The following is a 19,899-nucleotide window of genomic DNA, read 5'->3' on the forward strand; positions in this document are numbered from 1 at the left end:
ATTCCGGAATCATTACATTGGCATATAGATTAAGTCATAAGGTCTGTTTGAGTAGGCAATGTTAATAATGAATGAGAATGTTAATAATGAATGATGTGAATATTATGGTCATGAATGTACCTGCTGCTAGTTTCAGGCGAATTAATGTGTGATATTGTACTTGTTTTTATTACTGTACCTCTTAATTGTTTGGGTGAATTAATGTTATTAATTATGTAGATATTGTAATATTATATTTGTATTGTAACTGTACCTGTTGTTGGTCGTTTGGGTGAATTAATGTTATTAAATACTGTACTGTTATATTTTCATTGTTAGTGTATCTTTGGTGAGTTGTGATTTTAACTGTTAAATGAAGTAAATGATTTATTTATATTTTGCTATAACAACTATATATGCATGCATATTTGCTCTGTATTTGTTATTTGGAGATGACCCTTACATTTGACAGGACGTCACATATGGCGTTACTTGAGTGAATAATGTCACGGTCAACCCAATAGGAGAAATGCGAGGGAGTACAATAGCATGGAGTCGGAGGCTCCGAGATACTTTTGTGCTGGTATGAGACTTGTTGGGAGAGTTTTCTACAAGCGTCCAGAGTTATGACCAACTAGGATTTATGCTTGGGTAGTAAAATATCAATAGTTTTGGCTATAGGAGTCTCTTTTGTTTAACGTATTAACTTTACCTTAGTGAATGTAAATACTCTGATTTATTATTTTTGAAATATAATTAAAATAGTTATTAAATGATTTTAAAGTAAATGAGTACTTAAGACAATCATAAGTAAATAAGAATGAATTTGTAATTTTACGTTTAGAATTTCGGTAGTTAATGTCCCAAAAAAAGCGGGATGTTACACATATATACTTTTAAAAATAATAATTGAATAAAAAATATAATAATAATAACAACTACATTAGAAATTATAAAACAAATAAATAAAATAAAAATATGTTTCACACATTACTAATAACAAAAAAAAATGAATGTCTTACATTCTATTAATCTAAAATAGTTTCGTCATCGAAACTAACCCTAATGAAAAAATGTGAAATTTACATTGGCGATGGTTGTTGTCTTCTCAGTAAGTATTTGTGACTTACCCTCCTTCATTGTTGTTTATTTTTTTTTTCAGATTCACAAGCATGAGTAGTGAGTAGCAAGCTTTTAGTAGATTCAAGTCTCAACCATATTTTGGCATACTTCTTTGATAGAAGGCCCTTTGTAAAGTTTGTTGAATTGTGATGTATTTTGCAGCTATTTTGAGTTTAGAAAATCTTTTTGGAAAATATATTAAATATTTAGATTATCCTCTATGAGCTATAACTCAGTTAAAAGTGTAAGATTTTATAAATTTGGAAACATTGAAATTATAGAGGATATTATGTCGAAATTTCGAGAAAAAATGTATATTTTTCAAAATAGTTATTTAGAACTATTTATTTGCTTAATTGTTAAGTTAGTTGATAGGTTTGTTAGGCTAGAAGTATAACTTATGTGCATATCACAATGTTTAGTTTTCGGATGTGTCATAATTTTGATGTGTTAACTTTATAAAATTGTTTACAAATGACGATTAAACTTTATCACTAAACACTAATTCAAACACAATGCGTGCAAAGATTAAAGTAACAATATTACAGAATCTCTTCCTACAAACAAACAATATTCCATAATCTCCAGAAAGAACTAGATAACACAATTGAAAGCCACGAGCCTTGTGGGTTTAGCAATATGAACTAGTCTCCCACAATCTATTGAATACGAGTTTGAAATTGCAGCAATTAAAATATCAATTCAAAGCAACGAGCCTTTTGGGTTTAGCAATACGAACTAGTCTCCCACAATCAAATGAATGAGTTTGAAATTTCACCGTAAGATATCAACATATATTTGAAGTGCTTCAAATAAAGATAGTCTAACATTTCAATTATTTATATAATGGTTTTTGAGTATTTCTGATGACTAATTGTATAATAATGTAAATCTATTTAAATTAAAAATATATATGAATTAGATGATAAAAAAATTATCTATTTATTATATGTCTACAACAACAAAAAATGTGCGACTATTCCTAAGAGAAGTAAAATTAGGTTACAGGTTTTTTTATCTTATTTACATTTAACAATTAAGTCATTTATTTATTTTTAAATTTTTATCTAGATGTAAATATGGTAAAAAGTTTGCAGTATAATTTTGGTAAAATGGTGGAGTAGTGGGAATTGAAATGAAACGGTTGGTTGGGATTAGGAGGGAGGCAAGAAGAGAAATGAAATTGGTGTTAGAATTAGAATAGCAATAAGATGGAAGTAAAAGAATAGAATCCTCCAATAATGAATGTGAGGTTGTTGTTGGCGCCACGAATTTCCCGTTGATGCGATACGAGGAAACATATGGCATCTCTCTATCTCCATTCCATTGGGAGAAGGGAGAAAGGAGGGAGGGAAAACACAACAAAAGAATTCAGTAATATCAATTTAATCTCTCTATTTGTTTCTAGTAATAATAATAACAATAATGCCGTGGTTTTCGTATTCTTCCTACTTGGCGTCCGTCCTCGTTCTCTCATTCGTCTTCGTTGCAGCAGATGCCTATGACAACAATGCCTCCTGCAATCACGACATGCAATTGGTAATACGCTACTAATTTCCATTTCAATTTAATTTTTATATATTAATATTTAATTTGTTACAACAGGTGAAGGTGAAGAACTGGGTTGATGGCAAGGAAGGTGACATGCTCAATGGTATGACCGCAACATTTGGCTCTTTTTTGCCCGAGGATGCCGATCAAACTCACAAAGCTCCTCTTCTTTATGCTATTCCCAATGACTGCTGTTCCCTTTCAACTTCAAAGGTTTTTCTCATTTATACATCCATTAATTCCATCTTTATTATGTTTTCTCATTCATTCATTCATTCATTCATTCACATCGCATTTCAGTTATCTGGATCAGCTGCTGTTTGTGTTCGTGGTAACTGTGACTACACAACTAAAGCTGCATTCGCACAGTCAGGGGGTGCTACTGCTGTCGTGATGATTAATGACCGTAACTTCCCCACCTTTCACTCAAATCAAATGTATTCCTTCCTGCATGTTTCATTGCCATCACTAATTCCAAAACACCTTCCCTGCAATTTTACTTCTTCTCATTCATTTTTATTTTTATTTTTATTTTTACTTCCTTTTACCCATTTTGGTTTTACGTTATCCTATTTCTCCAAATTCTATTTCTTTATTTTCTCTCAGAGCTCTATCAGATGGACTGCCCCGCTGATTCTACTGAAAAGATAAACATTTCAATTCCAGTCGTGGAAATGACTGAGTCTGTTGCAGATTCTCTCGTCAATTTTTTGAAGTCTGGAAGGAGAGGTCAGGATTTCAATTTCTAAAATTTCTCTTCGGATTTCTATACTGTTTCAGAAAGATATTTGCACCTTTTTTTTATCTATTATGCTGTGTCAACGTATATTATTATCTGGCTGTCGCAATGTCTAATTCTTTAACCACAATAAGAACTATAGGAGGGAACATGGTTAATTCAAGTAACTGTGTGGAGGCATGTATCTTGTAGTGAGTATACTGTTTGACTGTCTCAAATTCATTTGTGGTGAAGAATGAGAAGGAAGTTCTTATATATAGGAAAAGGGAATGGTCAAGTTCGTTATTATTGTATGTGTACTTTCGATATAGCTCATGGAGAAATGGTTATTACTAGAGGCTTGATAGGTTAAAACTTAGTATGTTTTTTCAATCTCCATTCTCTATGTGCTGATTCAAGTAATTTCAGTTGAAGTGATTAGCTTCCCCATTGAGTACATTGTACCTAAGTGTTATATTATATCCTGGACTTCTTATATTGCCCCGTTTCATATACTCTACAATGAACTAAACATTAAGTAAATAGTACTAAATACTAAACTAGTAGGGCTACAAGGTGTTATTTTGACGGGAATATGTTTTTGGTTGAGCTCTCTCTTCCATATGAACACATGCATGCACCCACGCATTCTTCTCATAAATTCTTTGAATAAATAAGTTAAAAGGAAAATATTACTGGTTTTATCAAGAAAAATAATATATATTTCTATTAGATGCTTATTACCACATGATTTACAGATGGTTAATTCTGAGTTGACCATTGCAGTGGAAGTTCTACTATATGCTCCAACTCGTCCAATTATAGACTACTCTGTTGGAGTTTTGTGGTTGATGTCAGTTGGAACAGTTATATGCGCTTCATTATGGTCAGATTTCACTGCTTCTGATCAGTTTGATGAACACTATAATGGATTGTCTCCCAAGGTTTTTCCATGCAACCTTATATCTTCATTGAACTAATATTTTAACAATAGTTAAACGGGGAATTTGTAATCACTGACTGACCTTAGCATGTATGGTTCAACAAAGCATGCCTTTTTCTCATCTTGTTTAGTGATTACATGGTTATTTTAGTTCTGTTTCCAATGCACCTTCAGGCAAATTAATTTATAAATGTATGTTTCTTTTCTATTGCTAGGGATCTTCCAGTGCTGAATTAGTGAAAGATGATTCTGAAAATGAAATTGTTAACATAGATGCAAAGGGTGCTGTCGTCTTTGTCATTACGGCTTCTACTTTTCTTGTGCTACTGTTCTTCTTCATGTCATCTTGGTTTATCTGGGTGCTGATTATACTTTTCTGCATTGGTGGTATTGAGGTAAGGTAGCTCATTTTCGTTGATTTTATTCCTAACTGTACTAATTGATATATATATACATACAAATATGTGTGTGTATGTGTGTATTTCATGGTTTGCTCGATGTATTGGTTCCCTACTCTACCTATGATCAAATCCCTGTAACGATAAAAACTAAACATATAATTCTAAGAGGAGTACTAGCAATGCACTATTTAACACACATTTTCCAACACACTCTATTTGATTGGCTAAAATTTACATAGGTCCCACCAAAACATGTGGGCCCATATAAATTTGGTGAGACCATGTGTATTTCAACCAATCAAAGAGAGTGTGTGTTAAATAGTGTGTTACTAGCATTATTCTAATTCTAATTCAATCAAACATATACCATTTGAAATTTCGAATTATACTGTATTTGGTCTTGTTGGATTTCGTAACCGATAGTGTGTGTGGCTATTTGAGAAGGTGTGTCTGGAGTTCGAAGCGCTTTAAGAGCACAAATAAATACCCACACCATCACTGTCATCAACATACACAACCAAAATAACAACCCAGACTAGATTTGACATTCAAATTGGATGTCATGACCCCAGCCAATTAAATTCCTGAACTAAGGATATATATGTTCAATCCAATTACGTCGGAAGTGCCTCATATTAATGTTCAATCCAGCAAGATAAACTCCTAAAATCTCCTTCAGCAACACAGCTAAACAATGGCTTCATATACAACAGCAAATCACCTTACAGAAATATTTTTCATCTCTAATTGATGAGAAGGACAGTAGTGAGTGACATTCAAGATTTAATAGGAAGTGAAAAAGTATTGGATTATTCTCTTCCACAAGTTTGCGCGTAGCTCTTGGAGACCAACCAGGCTTTCAAGCAGGCAATGGACACCAGATTTACTTCTAAAGGACTGCTAGCATCACACACTCTCTAGCGCATTATTTTTAACACACTCTAATTCTAATTGATTGAAACTCAAATAGATCCCACTAAATCATGCAGGCCCCACATGAATTTAGTGGGACCCATTTGAATTTCAACCAATTAGAGAGTGTGCATTGAAAAGAGTGTGTTGTTAGCATAATTCTTACTTCTACCGTATAAACCTGTTTATTTATTCGTTCTAGTTTCATGGGAACTACTGTTTCACATACAGAGAGAATGGGAAACTTTGCTTCATTCTTGAGTCTGTTTATTGTTGTATCCATTTTCATCTTTGGGGGATATTTTGTCTGCCCCTGGCTCTATTGTTCCTCTCCTCTGAAATAAAATTTATTTTTGCTATAAAAGTTATATTGGAGGGTATTATTCTTTTCACTTCAATTGGATTTTAGCTTTTCTTAATTGCTTAGCTCCTCTTTTCATTAAATGAAGTGTTTTTTTCATTTTCAGGGGATGCATAATTGTATTGTAAGCCTCGTTTTAAGGTATAATCTATGTCTTCTCTCTTCCCATAAAAAGTAAAATTACTGTTCTTTCTGAATTTATTATGTGTTTGTTAGTTTTTCATTTAATTTTCAAATATATGAGCAGAAAACGGCCCAGTTATGGTCAGAAGATTGTGAATTTACCTCTGTTCGGAGAAGTTTCTGTATTCTCACTAGCAGTGTTACTATTTTCTGCGGCATTTGCGGTATTATGGGTTGCTACTCGACGGGAATCATTTTCGTGGTTTGGCCAAGATGTTCTTGTAAGTTTCAGTTTCTAGTGCCAACTCAATTTCTGTCATCATTGCAATTTCTGTATCAAAACTGTAAGACAGAGAGGCAAACTTTGGAAAGTATTGTTTATAATGCTTACTATATAAGATTCAGTGTCTTTTCTTTCATCATGTCATTTAATGACTCTAATTGGAGAACTGAGACAAACCCAGGAAGTTGGTTTCAGAAACAAAGGCAGAAGTTGCACTGTTTTCTAGTTGTAGGTCTACCTTTGTTGATAAGTTCATATCCTTCAAAATTTTTTGCATGCATTGCACCCTCTTATCTACCGTAAATACATACAAATCCACATATCAGCATATGTACAAGCAAATGCGCATGCATGTATTTTTTTCCAAGTTAATCCTTGTGACTTTGTAATGTCGATGGCAATATTGCTATGTTGTTTGATTCCATAGCAACCTTTAGCAGTAGTGCACTGAAAAGTGGTTTGTTGTCTTGATAATGATGTTACCATTCACCGGTGATGGGTTGTTTATTTCTTTTTATTTTATTTGATACAGTTCACTTGAAATACGACTTTATTCTTTACAGGGTATTTGTTTAATGATTACAGTATTGCAATTGGCTCGCTTGCCTAATATTAAGGTAAATGATTGGAACCCTTGTGTTTATAGTTTTGTTTCCCTACTCATTTTCTTATGATATTAGTTATATCATTTCTGATCATTTTCTTATGCATTTGATATCCTAGGTTGCAACTGTACTCCTTTGTTGTGCATTTGTATATGACATCTTTTGGGTATTCATATCTCCGGTGATATTCCGCAAGAGTGTTATGATTACAGTAAGTCTGATTTTTCATTTGTATAGTTCTTTTACTTGGATTGTTTCATTGCATTTTGAATTTCTAATATAAATTCTCAAATCAAATACCCTAAATAATCTTGTTTCTCTCCTTTCATTTTTTTATTTGATATTTGTTTTTCATCTTGCTATAAATATTTCAATTATATATTTCTTTCCAAATGTTCCTTGTGTTTCTTCCCTCTAATATAAGTTATTTGTTACACCAAAGAAAAATGGTTTCCTATAGTTATACGTTTTCTTTTCTAGGTTGCTCGTGGTGACAAGGCTGGTGGTGAAGCAATTCCTATGCTTTTGAGATTTCCTCGTCCTTCTGATCCTTGGGGTGGCTATGATATGATTGGATTTGGAGACATTCTCTTTCCTGGTTTGCTTGTTTCCTTTGCTCGTAGGTATTGAATTCCTTATTGAGTTAGCAACTTAAATTAGTGGAAGATGTGTAAACTTGAAACTCTACACTAGTAGCTTTAAATAGAGTAAAATTCAATGCATTAATGTAATGATATGCATCAAACCTTTTCCTGTTTGGTAAATACGTTTCCTTTTGATTTCAAAGTTTAAGCATTCTGTGACTTCTCTTTGCCTTGTCTCTAGCGAGCTGGGAGACTACAACTTAGTTATGTTAAGTAAGAGCATATGAAATAGATGCACTAGTTCTAGCTTTGGCAAATATCTTTTTATGAAATTGATAAAAACCCATTGCCCCCTCTTTCTCAGGTGTGAACAAATCTCACAATCATTTTTTGTATTTCCAAGCTTCTGAACAATGTAAATTTTGGATAATGCTAATGGTACTGTTCAATGGGATTTTTTTTTCTCGTGCTTCAGTTTTCTAGGATGGGATCGATATGGATCATGTATATTTAACATCAAGTTAGAAAGCCAATAAATTATTTGTGAACCTGCTATCCTTTGGTCTTATGGATTGTGATTCATGCATAAACACAGTGATTTCATGCCATAAAAGAACTTTCAAATATTTATGTTATCTTTTTTCATTAATTTATATTAGACTTTTGTTTTTAATGCATTTGTTATGGCTTTTGATGGTCTCAGATTCGACAAAGATAATAAGAAGGGGGTCTTTAGTGGATATTTTCTTTGGTTGGTAATTGGCTATGCCATTGGTAAGTTATTTTGCAGTTGCTAAGTATTGATTATTATTTTTTACTTTTTCTGTGTTCTCATTAAATGAAATAAGAAAGCACTGACGAAATAAGCAAGGGAATAAGTAATATAGTTAGATGAACTTAAATTTTCTTGAAACTAAAAGTGTTTAATGTTTTTTCAGAAGTCCTTCTGATGAGTATCTTAAGGAAACTGGTTAATTAATAATGCTGCCAATTAATTAGAAAAGTAAATATCAAGTGATTTTGTGTTATCAATATTATATGTGCTCTTATTTTCATTAAATACTTGTGTGTATTTCCTTAACATGTGTTTTATAGACATTAGACACTCCTTGTGTTTGACCTTTTTAATCCTTCTGTTGACCGCTTAAGCTTAAATTAGTGGAACTTTTGTGTCTGAAAATAATTACTATTAAGTTACTTTTGTTTTTACCGTGGGTACATTCAGTGCCGAGATAAAATGGCATTTATTAAACACTGGTTGATTAGAGTTGCTATCAATTGCTTGCTTGTGCAATAACCCCGTTATTCATGACTTAGTATAGGCATCTTACGTATGTTTTGTTTACATAAAAGTTTCTTCTCCACTTGAGTTTGAATTAGTAGTAAGAGCATAGTCTTGTAGCCTCAAGGTATTGAGTTCCAATTCCCTCGAGAACTGTTGTAAAATGGTCATTAGTGACACTTTAATTAATTAAAATTTCTTCTTTCTCCATTTTTTTTTTTAAATAGCAGTATTGATTCATCCGGTTTTTCTAATGCTACTAGAAATACTAGTTTATGGCATTCTGGATCTTCCATGTTGATCGGTCATTTATATAAACTTGTACTTTATTTTTAAAAGCTGCTATGCTTTAAAGTTCTGACAGAGGATGGTTTACTGTGTAAGGCCTTTTCTTCACATATTTTGGGCTATATATGATGAACGGTCATGGACAACCTGCACTTCTCTATCTTGTTCCATGTACACTAGGTAACTAGTTTTGTGCTTTAGATTATATATGTGCATTGATTCTCATCATTTAGCTTGTCTGATGTTTAAATGCTGTCGAGTTAAATCAACAGGAGTGGCTGTGATATTGGGATGCATAAGAGGTGAACTGAAGTTTCTTTGGAGTTATAAGGCAGACTCGTCTTCATCGAGAGAGCCTTCTGAAGTTTGAACCATCAGACTGTTCAATGCAACTGGGAAAAAGATCTCAGATACATTGATATAAATGTAATTAATGGCATGTGATTTATTCAGTGGTTAGGAAAATACCAGGTGTACAGGCTACTTTTTCTTGGGCTTCCGTAAATATATTTTGTATTTAATAATTAATTAATTAATGAAAATGAATGTTCTTTCTCTGCTGCTTCAGTGCTTCGTAGTTCTTATGATCAAGAAGGAAAATAAAGTGTTCTGAAACTTACCGTCGTTTCTTGACTGTTGCTATTTCTATTGTGCTACTGCTAACCGTTTTAAGCTAAAGTCCTTCTCAACATGTCGATTTACTACAAGATTCAAATAATTGACATTGCAAGTGAAGTTTACTTGTAAGTTGTAATCACATGTTACTACTTACACCATTCCATTTGTTGTAAAATATTCTCGGCACTCAATTATAGTGATCAATCCTTCCATATGAATAGGAACACACTAGGTAGCCAAGATTTTCCTTAAGAATTACATTTCCATAGATTGATTAAAATTTAGGACCTCTAGATAAACTAACACTTGGAAGAAAACCCTAATCATATAATCAAAATGTGGTATTTTAATTCTTTAAAGTGTAGGGGTGCTATCATTATTGTCTGACTCGTCAAAAATTTAAAATAGTCATCAAATAATTAAAATGTCAACTAATTTAGTCTATGACGTTATAATGGTTATTGACTATTTTGATAGTAAGTTTTATCATTCGAATACTTTTATGATAATAAGTTGTATCTTTCATGTATTATTTTGAAGTTTTTATGACTAATTTGAATTTCCTACACTTTCAAAGACTAAATTTGTAGCTTACCTGTTAAATACCTCTATATATTATCAAATATTAATTACAACATATGTAAATATATTGTATTATTTACACAAATAAATTAAACTAATGATACTAAGATATTATTAAATTAGTTATTTAACATACTTTAAAAAAAACATATAGTAAGAAATATATTAAATGAAAAAGTATTTAAAATAAAATTTTTATTTTATCATCTACTCATACTTAAATATTATAGCTTATAATTAGTAAAATTTTATCTCTTTATGTGTGTGTATAATATAGATACCAAAATAACTTGTATTAAAAAGATATATTAAAATCACTTGATGGTAGTGTCAATTATTTGGCACAGCTTGAACAAAAAATACTTTTAAAAAATTATTTAAATTTATCATATATAATGTTTTTATATAACTAAGTATCAAGACTTTTAATGAAAATATTAGTTACAAACAACCATTTGTTGTATAAGTACAACAATAGTAGAGATGTATCCTATATTGGTCACTCTTTTATATTGACGAACATGAGTAAACATGAGATTAATATTAGGTGGTTACCATCCCAACGTCTTTATGCTCATTTTTTACGGTTCTCGCATAACTCACTCTAGTCTTTCAGTTTGTTGTGGCCTTATTAAAAATTACAGAGGTTATTGTTCTCATATTGGTCACTCTAGGTTATTTTGTCTGAATTGCATGGTCTTGTTTATGGATTACAATTGACTAGTAATTGTTGAGACAAAATCTCTCTCAAATTGTTTTAATGATAATAAAATTATTTAAATGATTGTGATTGTGTTTAATGTCTAATTTGTGCTCTTGGATGTATTCTAATTATAAAACAGGTTCTTCGTCATTTTGATAAAAAGAAGAATTTTTTTGATTTAATCCAACACGTTCTATGAACTGGAGGATAGACACTCAGATGATGAATCTTCAAAGAGGATGAACCTTTAAAGAAGAGAATATATGTTATCACTGAAACAATGAATCTAAGTCAAAATAAAGAGAAGATAAAATTGTGGACAAACAATTATAAGAGAAACAATTCAAGAAGAAGATGATACAAGCCAGAGGTTGAACGATAAGAGGATAATATGTTGATCTTATTCATCCTCATACTTAGGGAATAGTCAAAAATGAAAAAGGCTGTACCTAACCAGAAAAGAAGATACTTGCATTAGCATGGTCCTCAAAGGAGTTCATCTGGAAATTACCCCTACAACATTATGTCAAATATTGGACATTTGTGATGAAGGTTCATATTCTTTCATTGAGGCTTGGTATTTTGTGTGCAAGATTTCCAGAACCTTTGTCCTCAACAACACACTCATTAATTCTCCAAAACCTCATATTGCCTCCAACCTCCTCCCCATGTGTCGCATTTTACACAACATCTATGTACATTCAGTTGTGCCTCGAGTAGGGAGTTTCAAAAAAGTCACTGAACTTGACCTCTTGTTGATTCACCATCTCGTCTCCAGAACTTTTCTCCATTTGGGTAACATTCTTTTTTATTTCATGTTGACTGCTGCAAGATTGTGTAGGTCCTCTCCTTATGGGATGATACTCACTAGGATTTTTAAATTTTTCAAAATCTCTCTTGAAGATGAACAATCTGTATAGTTACACAACATTTTCTCCTTGAGAAATGTCAATCATATGAAACTCAAACCCACAGACAAACCTATCACCAAGGAATCCATAAAAGCTAGTTCCTTACCCATACCAACAAAGAAAAGATCATTTGCAACTCGGTCATCAACAAAGAAAAAAAAAATTCAAAAAATCACTCGAAAAATTCCAAAACCATCACCATAAACTAAACATCCTCCCTCAAAGGATGACACCTCCAACCCCATCCAAGAACAACAAACTCCTAAAGAACAGGTGACCACTCCACCAATTCACTCTGTTGATCTCGTCCTACCTCATTCTCCCAATCTCACTGCCTCTCCAACTAATCTAGAAGGTTGTCATTCCTCTCAAGATGAACCACAGGATACTCCTGTGCAACTTATGGAGGACGGTGAAGAACTCTACTTTGATCTCAATCTATCTCATAATCACTTCTCACCTCCAGGTACACCTCAAGCTGGAGAGCATATAGATACAATCCAAAATTTTCAAGCTATTTTCTTATCTCCACCGTATCCTCTTGTGACCCCATCACAACATCCTCAGATTTCCTGCACCATGTCTCAAATTTTTTCATCCCCTCAAAAGGTGAGTGTTGTTGATGTTCCTCTTACTCATACTCCATTGATTATCCCATTAGTCCCAACAACAACTCATGATGCCCCTTCCAGAGACTCATTTCTGAAGAAAAAAAAAAAACAAGTGACAACTCGTATCATGACAAAGGTGCAAGCTCTCAGATCAAAAGTGCAAGCGTCAATGATATGCCACAAGAACAACCTTGTCACACGTCTGAAAGGAGGACATAAGCCAAACACACTGAGAAAGAACTAAGGTTTCTAAAAAAAAAGATTAAAAGATAAAAAATAAAAACTCTTTACGAGTTTCACATCTTTTCAACAAATAATGACTCAGTTTGACATTCTTTTGGAATGGGTCACTAAACACCTCATAACCACTATTGCACCTGACGACCATCATCCTATGCTCCCTGTTCAACCTCCACCTGCAAAACTCCACCGGCCCTCTACCTCGTCCTTTTCTGACGACTCTTCCCCATCCAAGTAGTTGCATGGATCGTTCCATTTTTTTTATGGTTCACAAATTCAGGGGGGAGAAAGATTACCGGGATACTTTTTGTACTAGATTATACTTTTTGAAACTTATATTTCAATCCTCTTTTTATGCTAGTTATTATCTGTGTTTTTTTTCTTTTTTGAACCATCTTTTTGTAATCTCATACTCAAAGAAATGAAGTCACATTTTGGTTCAAAATTTTTATATCAAAAACATTATGGCATATGTTGAGAGAGAGTAATTATTTTAAATAAAAAAATTAAACATATGATTAAAGGGGAGCATAAACATTTCATCACATAATTTCTCATATTAAAAATCATAATCTAAAGAATTTTGTCATCGTCAAAAAAGGGGAGATTGTTGAGACAAAACCACTCTTAAATTGTTTCAATGATAACAAAATTATTTAAATGATTATGATTGTGTTTAATGTCTAATATGTGCTCTTGAGTGTATTCTAATTAGAAAACAGGTTCCTCATCATCTTGATAAAAAGAAGAAAAAAATTGATTTAATCCAACATGTTCTCTGAACTGGAGGATAGACATTCAGAGGATGAATCTTCAAAGAGGATGAACCTTTAAAGAAGAGAATATATGTTATCACATAAACAACGAATCCAAGTCAAAATAAAGAGAAGATAAAATTATGGACAAACAGTTATCAGAGAAACAATTCAAGAAGAAGAGGATACAAGCTAGAGGTTGAACGATAAGAGGATAATATGATGATCTTATTTTTAGGTTCCTTGATAGAACTCGATAATGAAAAATGAAAAAAAGTTGTACCTAGCCATAAAAGAAGGATCCTAAAAGTCTTGGAAAAGCAAAAAGGAAAAATACAGCTCATGTCCAAGTTTCGAGGAAGATTAAACTCCTATCTAATGATGAACTGCAAGCTCATCATCCTAAGCTCATATGTTTCAAGGACAACTGAATGACATTCTTGTAAATCAGACCAATAAACTTGGAGATTTTATCAAGTCTCCAACGGCCATCTAACTCTATAAAAGGAATTGACCTCTTCAACTCAAGACACAACAACTACTCATACAAAGAATATTTCTCAAAGCTTAGAAGATCATTTGCATCCTCTCTTTACACTTTCTACAATTCTAAACTATATCTTTAAGAATATTCTCTTAGAAAGTTCTTGTAAAAGAGAAAAATCATACAATCATCACAAATCATTTATTATGTATTTTCCATGTTATTACACATTTGGTAATATTTGTAATCTGAAAGAAACAGAATTGTAAGCGTTAAAAATATACACTGTAAAAAAATGCGTAAAGAGGACAAGTTAGTTTGAGCCATAGTGAAAACTCACAAGTGTGTGAGGACTGAACGTAGCCTACATCGGGTGAACCAGTAGAAATTTGAATGTTTCATTTTTTATATTTTCTCCTCTTTATTTATTTACTTAACAGTCACTTAAAGTTTCAAATTTCTATCCTCTGATTTTTATCCTCTTGTAGAGGATACAACTTTAAAAGAAAATATTTAAAAACTTCAATATCTCTATTCAATCCCGTTTAGTGATATTTTAGTTACTTCAATCATATGAGTATCAATTCTCTGATGGAGATGAACTTTCTCACATTTGTGGGCATGATTATGAGTATCAATTCTTTGATGGAGATGGACTCTCACATTTGTGGGCACGATTAATACCGGGCATTCTCATAACCTTCGTTTGCTTCCTCTACTCTATGGAGCACCAGCTCTAATGGATAGGCAAATAAATATGAAATTGAGTTAAACATATTTAGGATCTCTCAACCTCGATTAGTTATTTAATTTTCGGTGTTAATTTTGCTATTTATCAAAAAGTAAAATTACAAAAATAGTTTGAAGATTTGAGGATCTCCTCTAGTCCCTTGATTAGTTGTTTTGGTTGTCTTTATTCTCGCTGCTTTTCCTCCATCGTACCAAAGAAAAAGTGCAACAGTAGTTATAAAGTTATTGTGTGTGGGACCAACAATATATTATTATTCAAAAAACTTATTTAAAAAAAATGATCTGATTATTTTTTAATCACTTGTTTTTTATAAGTTAAATATATATTAAAAAAATTCAGAGAGACATAAACGTTACAATATAATTAAAAAATAAAAGAAAATACAAAATTATTAAATTCTTCAAAGTTTTATTCAATATTATGTAAATATAACTACTATAACAAGTCTACTTTATGACTTCAAAATGTATAAAAAATATTAAAACTAATAAAAAATGGCAATTAACAAATTTTGGATACTTTTTTACAAATATATTTTTCAAGATTTAATATCATATATATTTTAATAGACATAAATAAAAAATATGATTAACATACTTTTTTTGGAACAAAAATGAGAAGATTAAATTATTATTAAAGTGATTAATTATCATTTTACTGCACAACTGTAAACTTTCAAATTAGATATAATATATGATGTTTAATTTAATAATATCAATATTTTATTAATTAAATTTATAATGTAAGGACCACGTAATTAAAAAATATTAATCATTCTCTAAAAAAACACTCTTAGATGAAAACATATTACGGTAATAATCAGGAAAGTTTCTTATGTTATATTTTAAAATATCAGCCTCAATAAAAGGATTGTCATATAGTATATTTATTATTAAGAATGAATAAAAAAATAGATTAGATAATACTATTATAAAAATGAATTATTTAAATTTTTTTTATAAATTTTTATATATGCAGGACCGGCCCAAATGTTATGATGCCTAAAGTAAAATTATTAAACGGTGTCTTTTCAAAATTTAATAAATAAATTATTAATATTTATGTAATAACTATAGAAATTTTATTTAGTAGAATTAATGATATTTTTAAATATATTTTCTCTATATTCTTTTTAAAAAATAAAATAAGATATTTCAACGTTCTACGGCAACATAAAAAACTTATGTAAATTTTTTCATATTTTAATTGAAGAAGAAGATAGTGTGTATATATTGTATCACTCCAATAACTCATGTTAATAATATGTTCACTACCTGTCTCGTGATTTCTCAATTTATAACTAGTATTTTTATCATATGGGTAATGTGCTCATTCTTTGTCTTATGATTTTTTAATTTATAACTAATATTTCTCTTATCCCTACTACTTTTATTAACCAATTTAGTTGTATATTAAACAATTTACAATAAAAACAAAATATTTTATTTAATTTATATAAAATTTTATCAGTTTTAATTTTAAAAATATTAATTTGCGAGGTATTTCTTTTGAATTAAAAAAGATTTAAGATATTTTTTTATCAAATACAAATTTTTGTTTTTTTATTTGATAAAAAATGTCTCAACTCTTTTTTAATTCAAAAGAAAGACCTTGTTTAGTAGTGATCTTATAATTTTTATAATACATTTCGTTGACAAGCGATTTTGTAACTTATCTTATGATTCTTTTTTTGCTTATAATTATATCTTGTTTTTTATATTATAACACCATCTTTAACAATATGAATACGTTATTATATGACCCAAAAAAATAAAAAATAAATTATACTTGTGATTGTTAAATTGGAATTTGAATAGAGTTGTTTTAACACGATCTCTCTGGTATGTATTGCATTGATGATAATACTAACTTATTCGATTCATATGGATTAAAAAACAAAAAAATATAGGTTAAAAGAATATTTAAAAACTAAATGAATTTTCTATTATTATTATTATATATTACAAAATTTGTCTCCTTATTTTAAAAGTCGACAGTTTTGGTCCTCTATTGTATTTTTAAATTAAAAAACAACGATTTGACATATTTTTAATGACATGACATACAATTCAACAATATAAAATCAATCTAGATGCATTAATTATTTATATGTCATTAATTAAATTAAAAATATGAAAATTTTCAAAGTTGAAATATAAGTTTTTACGATGTTTTATTCTAGATTTATATATATTAATCATTATAAATCGTCCTATCATATATCACGTTATTTAAAATATCTCATGTCATCATTTTTTAGTTAAAAATTAAAAGAAGACACCAAAATATCAACTTTTAAAATAAAGGAATCAATTTTGTGAATCAGTAAAAATAGAGGTACTAACATTGCAATTAAACCATTTTTTTTAATAAACACTGACAAACATAATAATTGTATTGAATCTTATTTCTCGATCTTTAACCGAGATGACAACACTTTTTTTCTCAGATCTATATATTTTGGAAATTTGGTGAATTCCAAATAAAAGTTGTATGAAATAAAAATTTAGCGAATTTCAAATAAAAGTTGTATGAAATAAAAATAGATGGGAGCTGAAATAAGAATGAATGCAACCGGTAAAAACAATTAAATTTCGAATTCAAATTAATAAATTGTGAAATATATTTATCAAGACAATACTTTCATTTACGGATAGAAAAAGTTATGATAAAATGATAGATGCACTGAACGCCATCATTTTAAAATCTATTAAAAGCTATATATATATATATATATATATATATATATATTTATATGTTTTAATTATACATATATATATATATACTTTTATATTCATAAACATATATTTAAGCATAACTCTCTCAATCAGTTGTATTATAATTGTCACTAAAACAAACACATACATAGAAATGTTTTATGAGAAATGAAGGGTTATCTCATTGTAAGATGACAACTAAGACCCTGAACAATTTACAAAGTTTGAATTATAATTGTCACTAAAAGAAATACATATAGAAATGTTTTATGAGAAATGGAGGGTTATCTCAAGACGACAACCAAGACCATGAACAATTTACAAAGTTTGAGTAGATATTAGGGTGTATAAATAGTCTATTATAGATTAATATTTAAAAATTTTATGAAATATTATGATTATCTATACTTTTTGAAAGTATAATTAAATAATTATTTTTATTATTGTTGATAATGTGACTCGATCAATATTAATTTTATAAAAACAAATATCTCTTAAAACTCAATTTATTTTGAATCGATATCAATTATATTATTATCTCAAATGTAAAAACGAGAAATGATTTAATAAATACCAATTAAATCAATTATTGTTTTTAAAAGTAAATGTACTCGTATATTCAAGTAATTTAACATTTATATATACATTAAACATTAAATATTATATGTTTAAGTGCAGTGTACGATGTGTTGCTTAATATCAATTTAAAGAGAGAAAAAAAACAAGCAAATATGCTAATGACACCAAATAAACAACTATTATTCCCATTACTTTACAGCCATTACCAGTCTTTCTGATTTGATGCCAAGCGTCGGCAGATACTAAGTTATGATGCATTTTGCAAATAAACATCACTAAAAATAAATTCACTGGTGCTATATCTCAATTTTTTCAATTTATTTTATATTTTATTATAATAAAAATATAGAATAATTTTACATTTTATTAAGAAGAGAGTAATCACTTAATAATATTTCAACCGAAAATCAAATCCATTTTTTGGCCGACCACTGACCAGCAACCCAACACTACTGTCACGTGAAATGAGAGTGGAAATTTTCAAGAACCAAAAATAAAGTGGATTGGTGAACATAAACTCATGGTCAATATGAAGTGTCAATCAAATTCAAAATCAAAACCAACTATTTTTCAAATGAGAACGTTTAAAAGCTGTGCTTTTTTTGTTGTCAACCAAGCTTTACTGATTCAAAACCAAATTATTTTTAAAGGTTAAACTAGCATGTATACTCGTGGGCCGCACGGATAATATGCAAGACAAAATTTCTTTAAAGTTCACATTAACATACAATGCATAGCAAATCCAAAATTGAATGTAGAAGTCGATAAAAAACTAAGAAACCTAAGAGTATAATAAAAAGTTAAACCTTTTCTCAATGCAATAAAGAAGTATAAAGTTTTGCTAAAAAAAAACAGTCTAAATTTATAATGAAAAAATAAATCTAAAGAAGCCTTTCACATTTTCTTTTTTTCATAAAATAATTGGTATAAAGCAATGTTCTTTTTCAAAGTATTATTAACAATATGTAGTAGTGCAGCTTTCAAAAAACATAGTACAAAAATACTAATAATTAATAAAAAAAATTTAACAAAATAAAAAAGAAAGAATAATGAAATGGTTTTTACTAATAGAAAGACTAACTTAAGTTAAACATTCTCATGACAAATAGAAATACAAAACTTGTCATAATATAAGCGATATAAAATATAGCGCTCCCATCTTATGTTACATGGCTTTTAAAGCGCTCCCATCAGGAAAAGAAGAAAGACATCTTAATGTGTTTAATTGTTTTATATAAGCCATGTAATCTGAACTGAGTTCATGTAATTTAAGTGTTTGACCTGCTAGAACTAATTTTCTGCTTATATTGAACTTGAAAAAGCTTTGTTTGAGTACTGAGAATTTTTCTTGAACTTTAACTGATCATTCCAATATGATCTGATCATGTAATTTAGCATTGATATATATCTATATATATATATATATAGATATTTTACTAATTATTTGTTTTATACTAAGTTAAGAGGTCTTTTAAAACGTTTGTTGAAAAAGCGCTGTAATAGGCTTTTAAAAAATAAAATAAGGAGGGCTTTTACAGTGCTCTTTCAAATAACGTTGTAATAGGCTTTTAAAAAATAAGTTAAAGAGATCTTTTACAGCGCTTTTGTCAATAAGCGTTATAAAAGCCTTTAAAAAAATAAGGAGGTCACAAAGCTTTGTTTTATACTAAGTTACGAGGTCTTTTAAAGCGCTTGCTGAAAAAGCGTTGTAATAGGCTTTTAAAAAATAAGTTAAGGAAGTCTTTTACAGCGCTCTTTCAAATAGCGTTGTAATAGGCTTTTAAAAAATAAGTTAA

At 29.9% G+C, this 19,899-nt stretch overlaps 1 protein-coding gene across 2 annotated transcripts; it reads left to right on the forward strand.

Annotated features, from left to right (window-relative positions):
- The first annotated feature begins 2,074 nt into the window (after nucleotides 1-2,074).
- Nucleotides 2,075-9,707, forward strand: LOC101502966 (signal peptide peptidase-like 5). Of its 2 annotated transcripts, none has more exons than XR_012162621.1 (15): nucleotides 2,075-2,475; nucleotides 2,597-2,640; nucleotides 2,707-2,865; nucleotides 2,953-3,058; nucleotides 3,259-3,381; nucleotides 4,157-4,314; nucleotides 4,529-4,708; nucleotides 6,094-6,128; nucleotides 6,235-6,391; nucleotides 6,957-7,010; nucleotides 7,117-7,209; nucleotides 7,479-7,617; nucleotides 8,286-8,356; nucleotides 9,249-9,332; nucleotides 9,425-9,480. XR_012162621.1 is itself a non-coding variant. In XM_073367054.1 (15 exons), the coding sequence occupies exons 1-15, from the start codon at nucleotides 2,403-2,405 to the stop codon at nucleotides 9,520-9,522; spliced, it is 1,578 nt and encodes a 525-aa protein (XP_073223155.1). In that variant the 5' UTR covers nucleotides 2,081-2,402; the 3' UTR covers nucleotides 9,523-9,707. The 2 variants fall into 2 exon arrangements, 1 of the variants encoding a protein (XP_073223155.1); XM_073367054.1 differs by having other exon boundaries at nucleotides 2,081-2,475; nucleotides 7,479-7,621; nucleotides 9,425-9,707.
- Nucleotides 9,708-19,899: the final 10,192 nt, after the last annotated feature.

The sequence above is a fragment of the Cicer arietinum genome, chromosome 4 (assembly GCF_000331145.2).
Source record: "Cicer arietinum cultivar CDC Frontier isolate Library 1 chromosome 4, Cicar.CDCFrontier_v2.0, whole genome shotgun sequence".
Taxonomy (NCBI): domain Eukaryota; kingdom Viridiplantae; phylum Streptophyta; class Magnoliopsida; order Fabales; family Fabaceae; genus Cicer; species Cicer arietinum.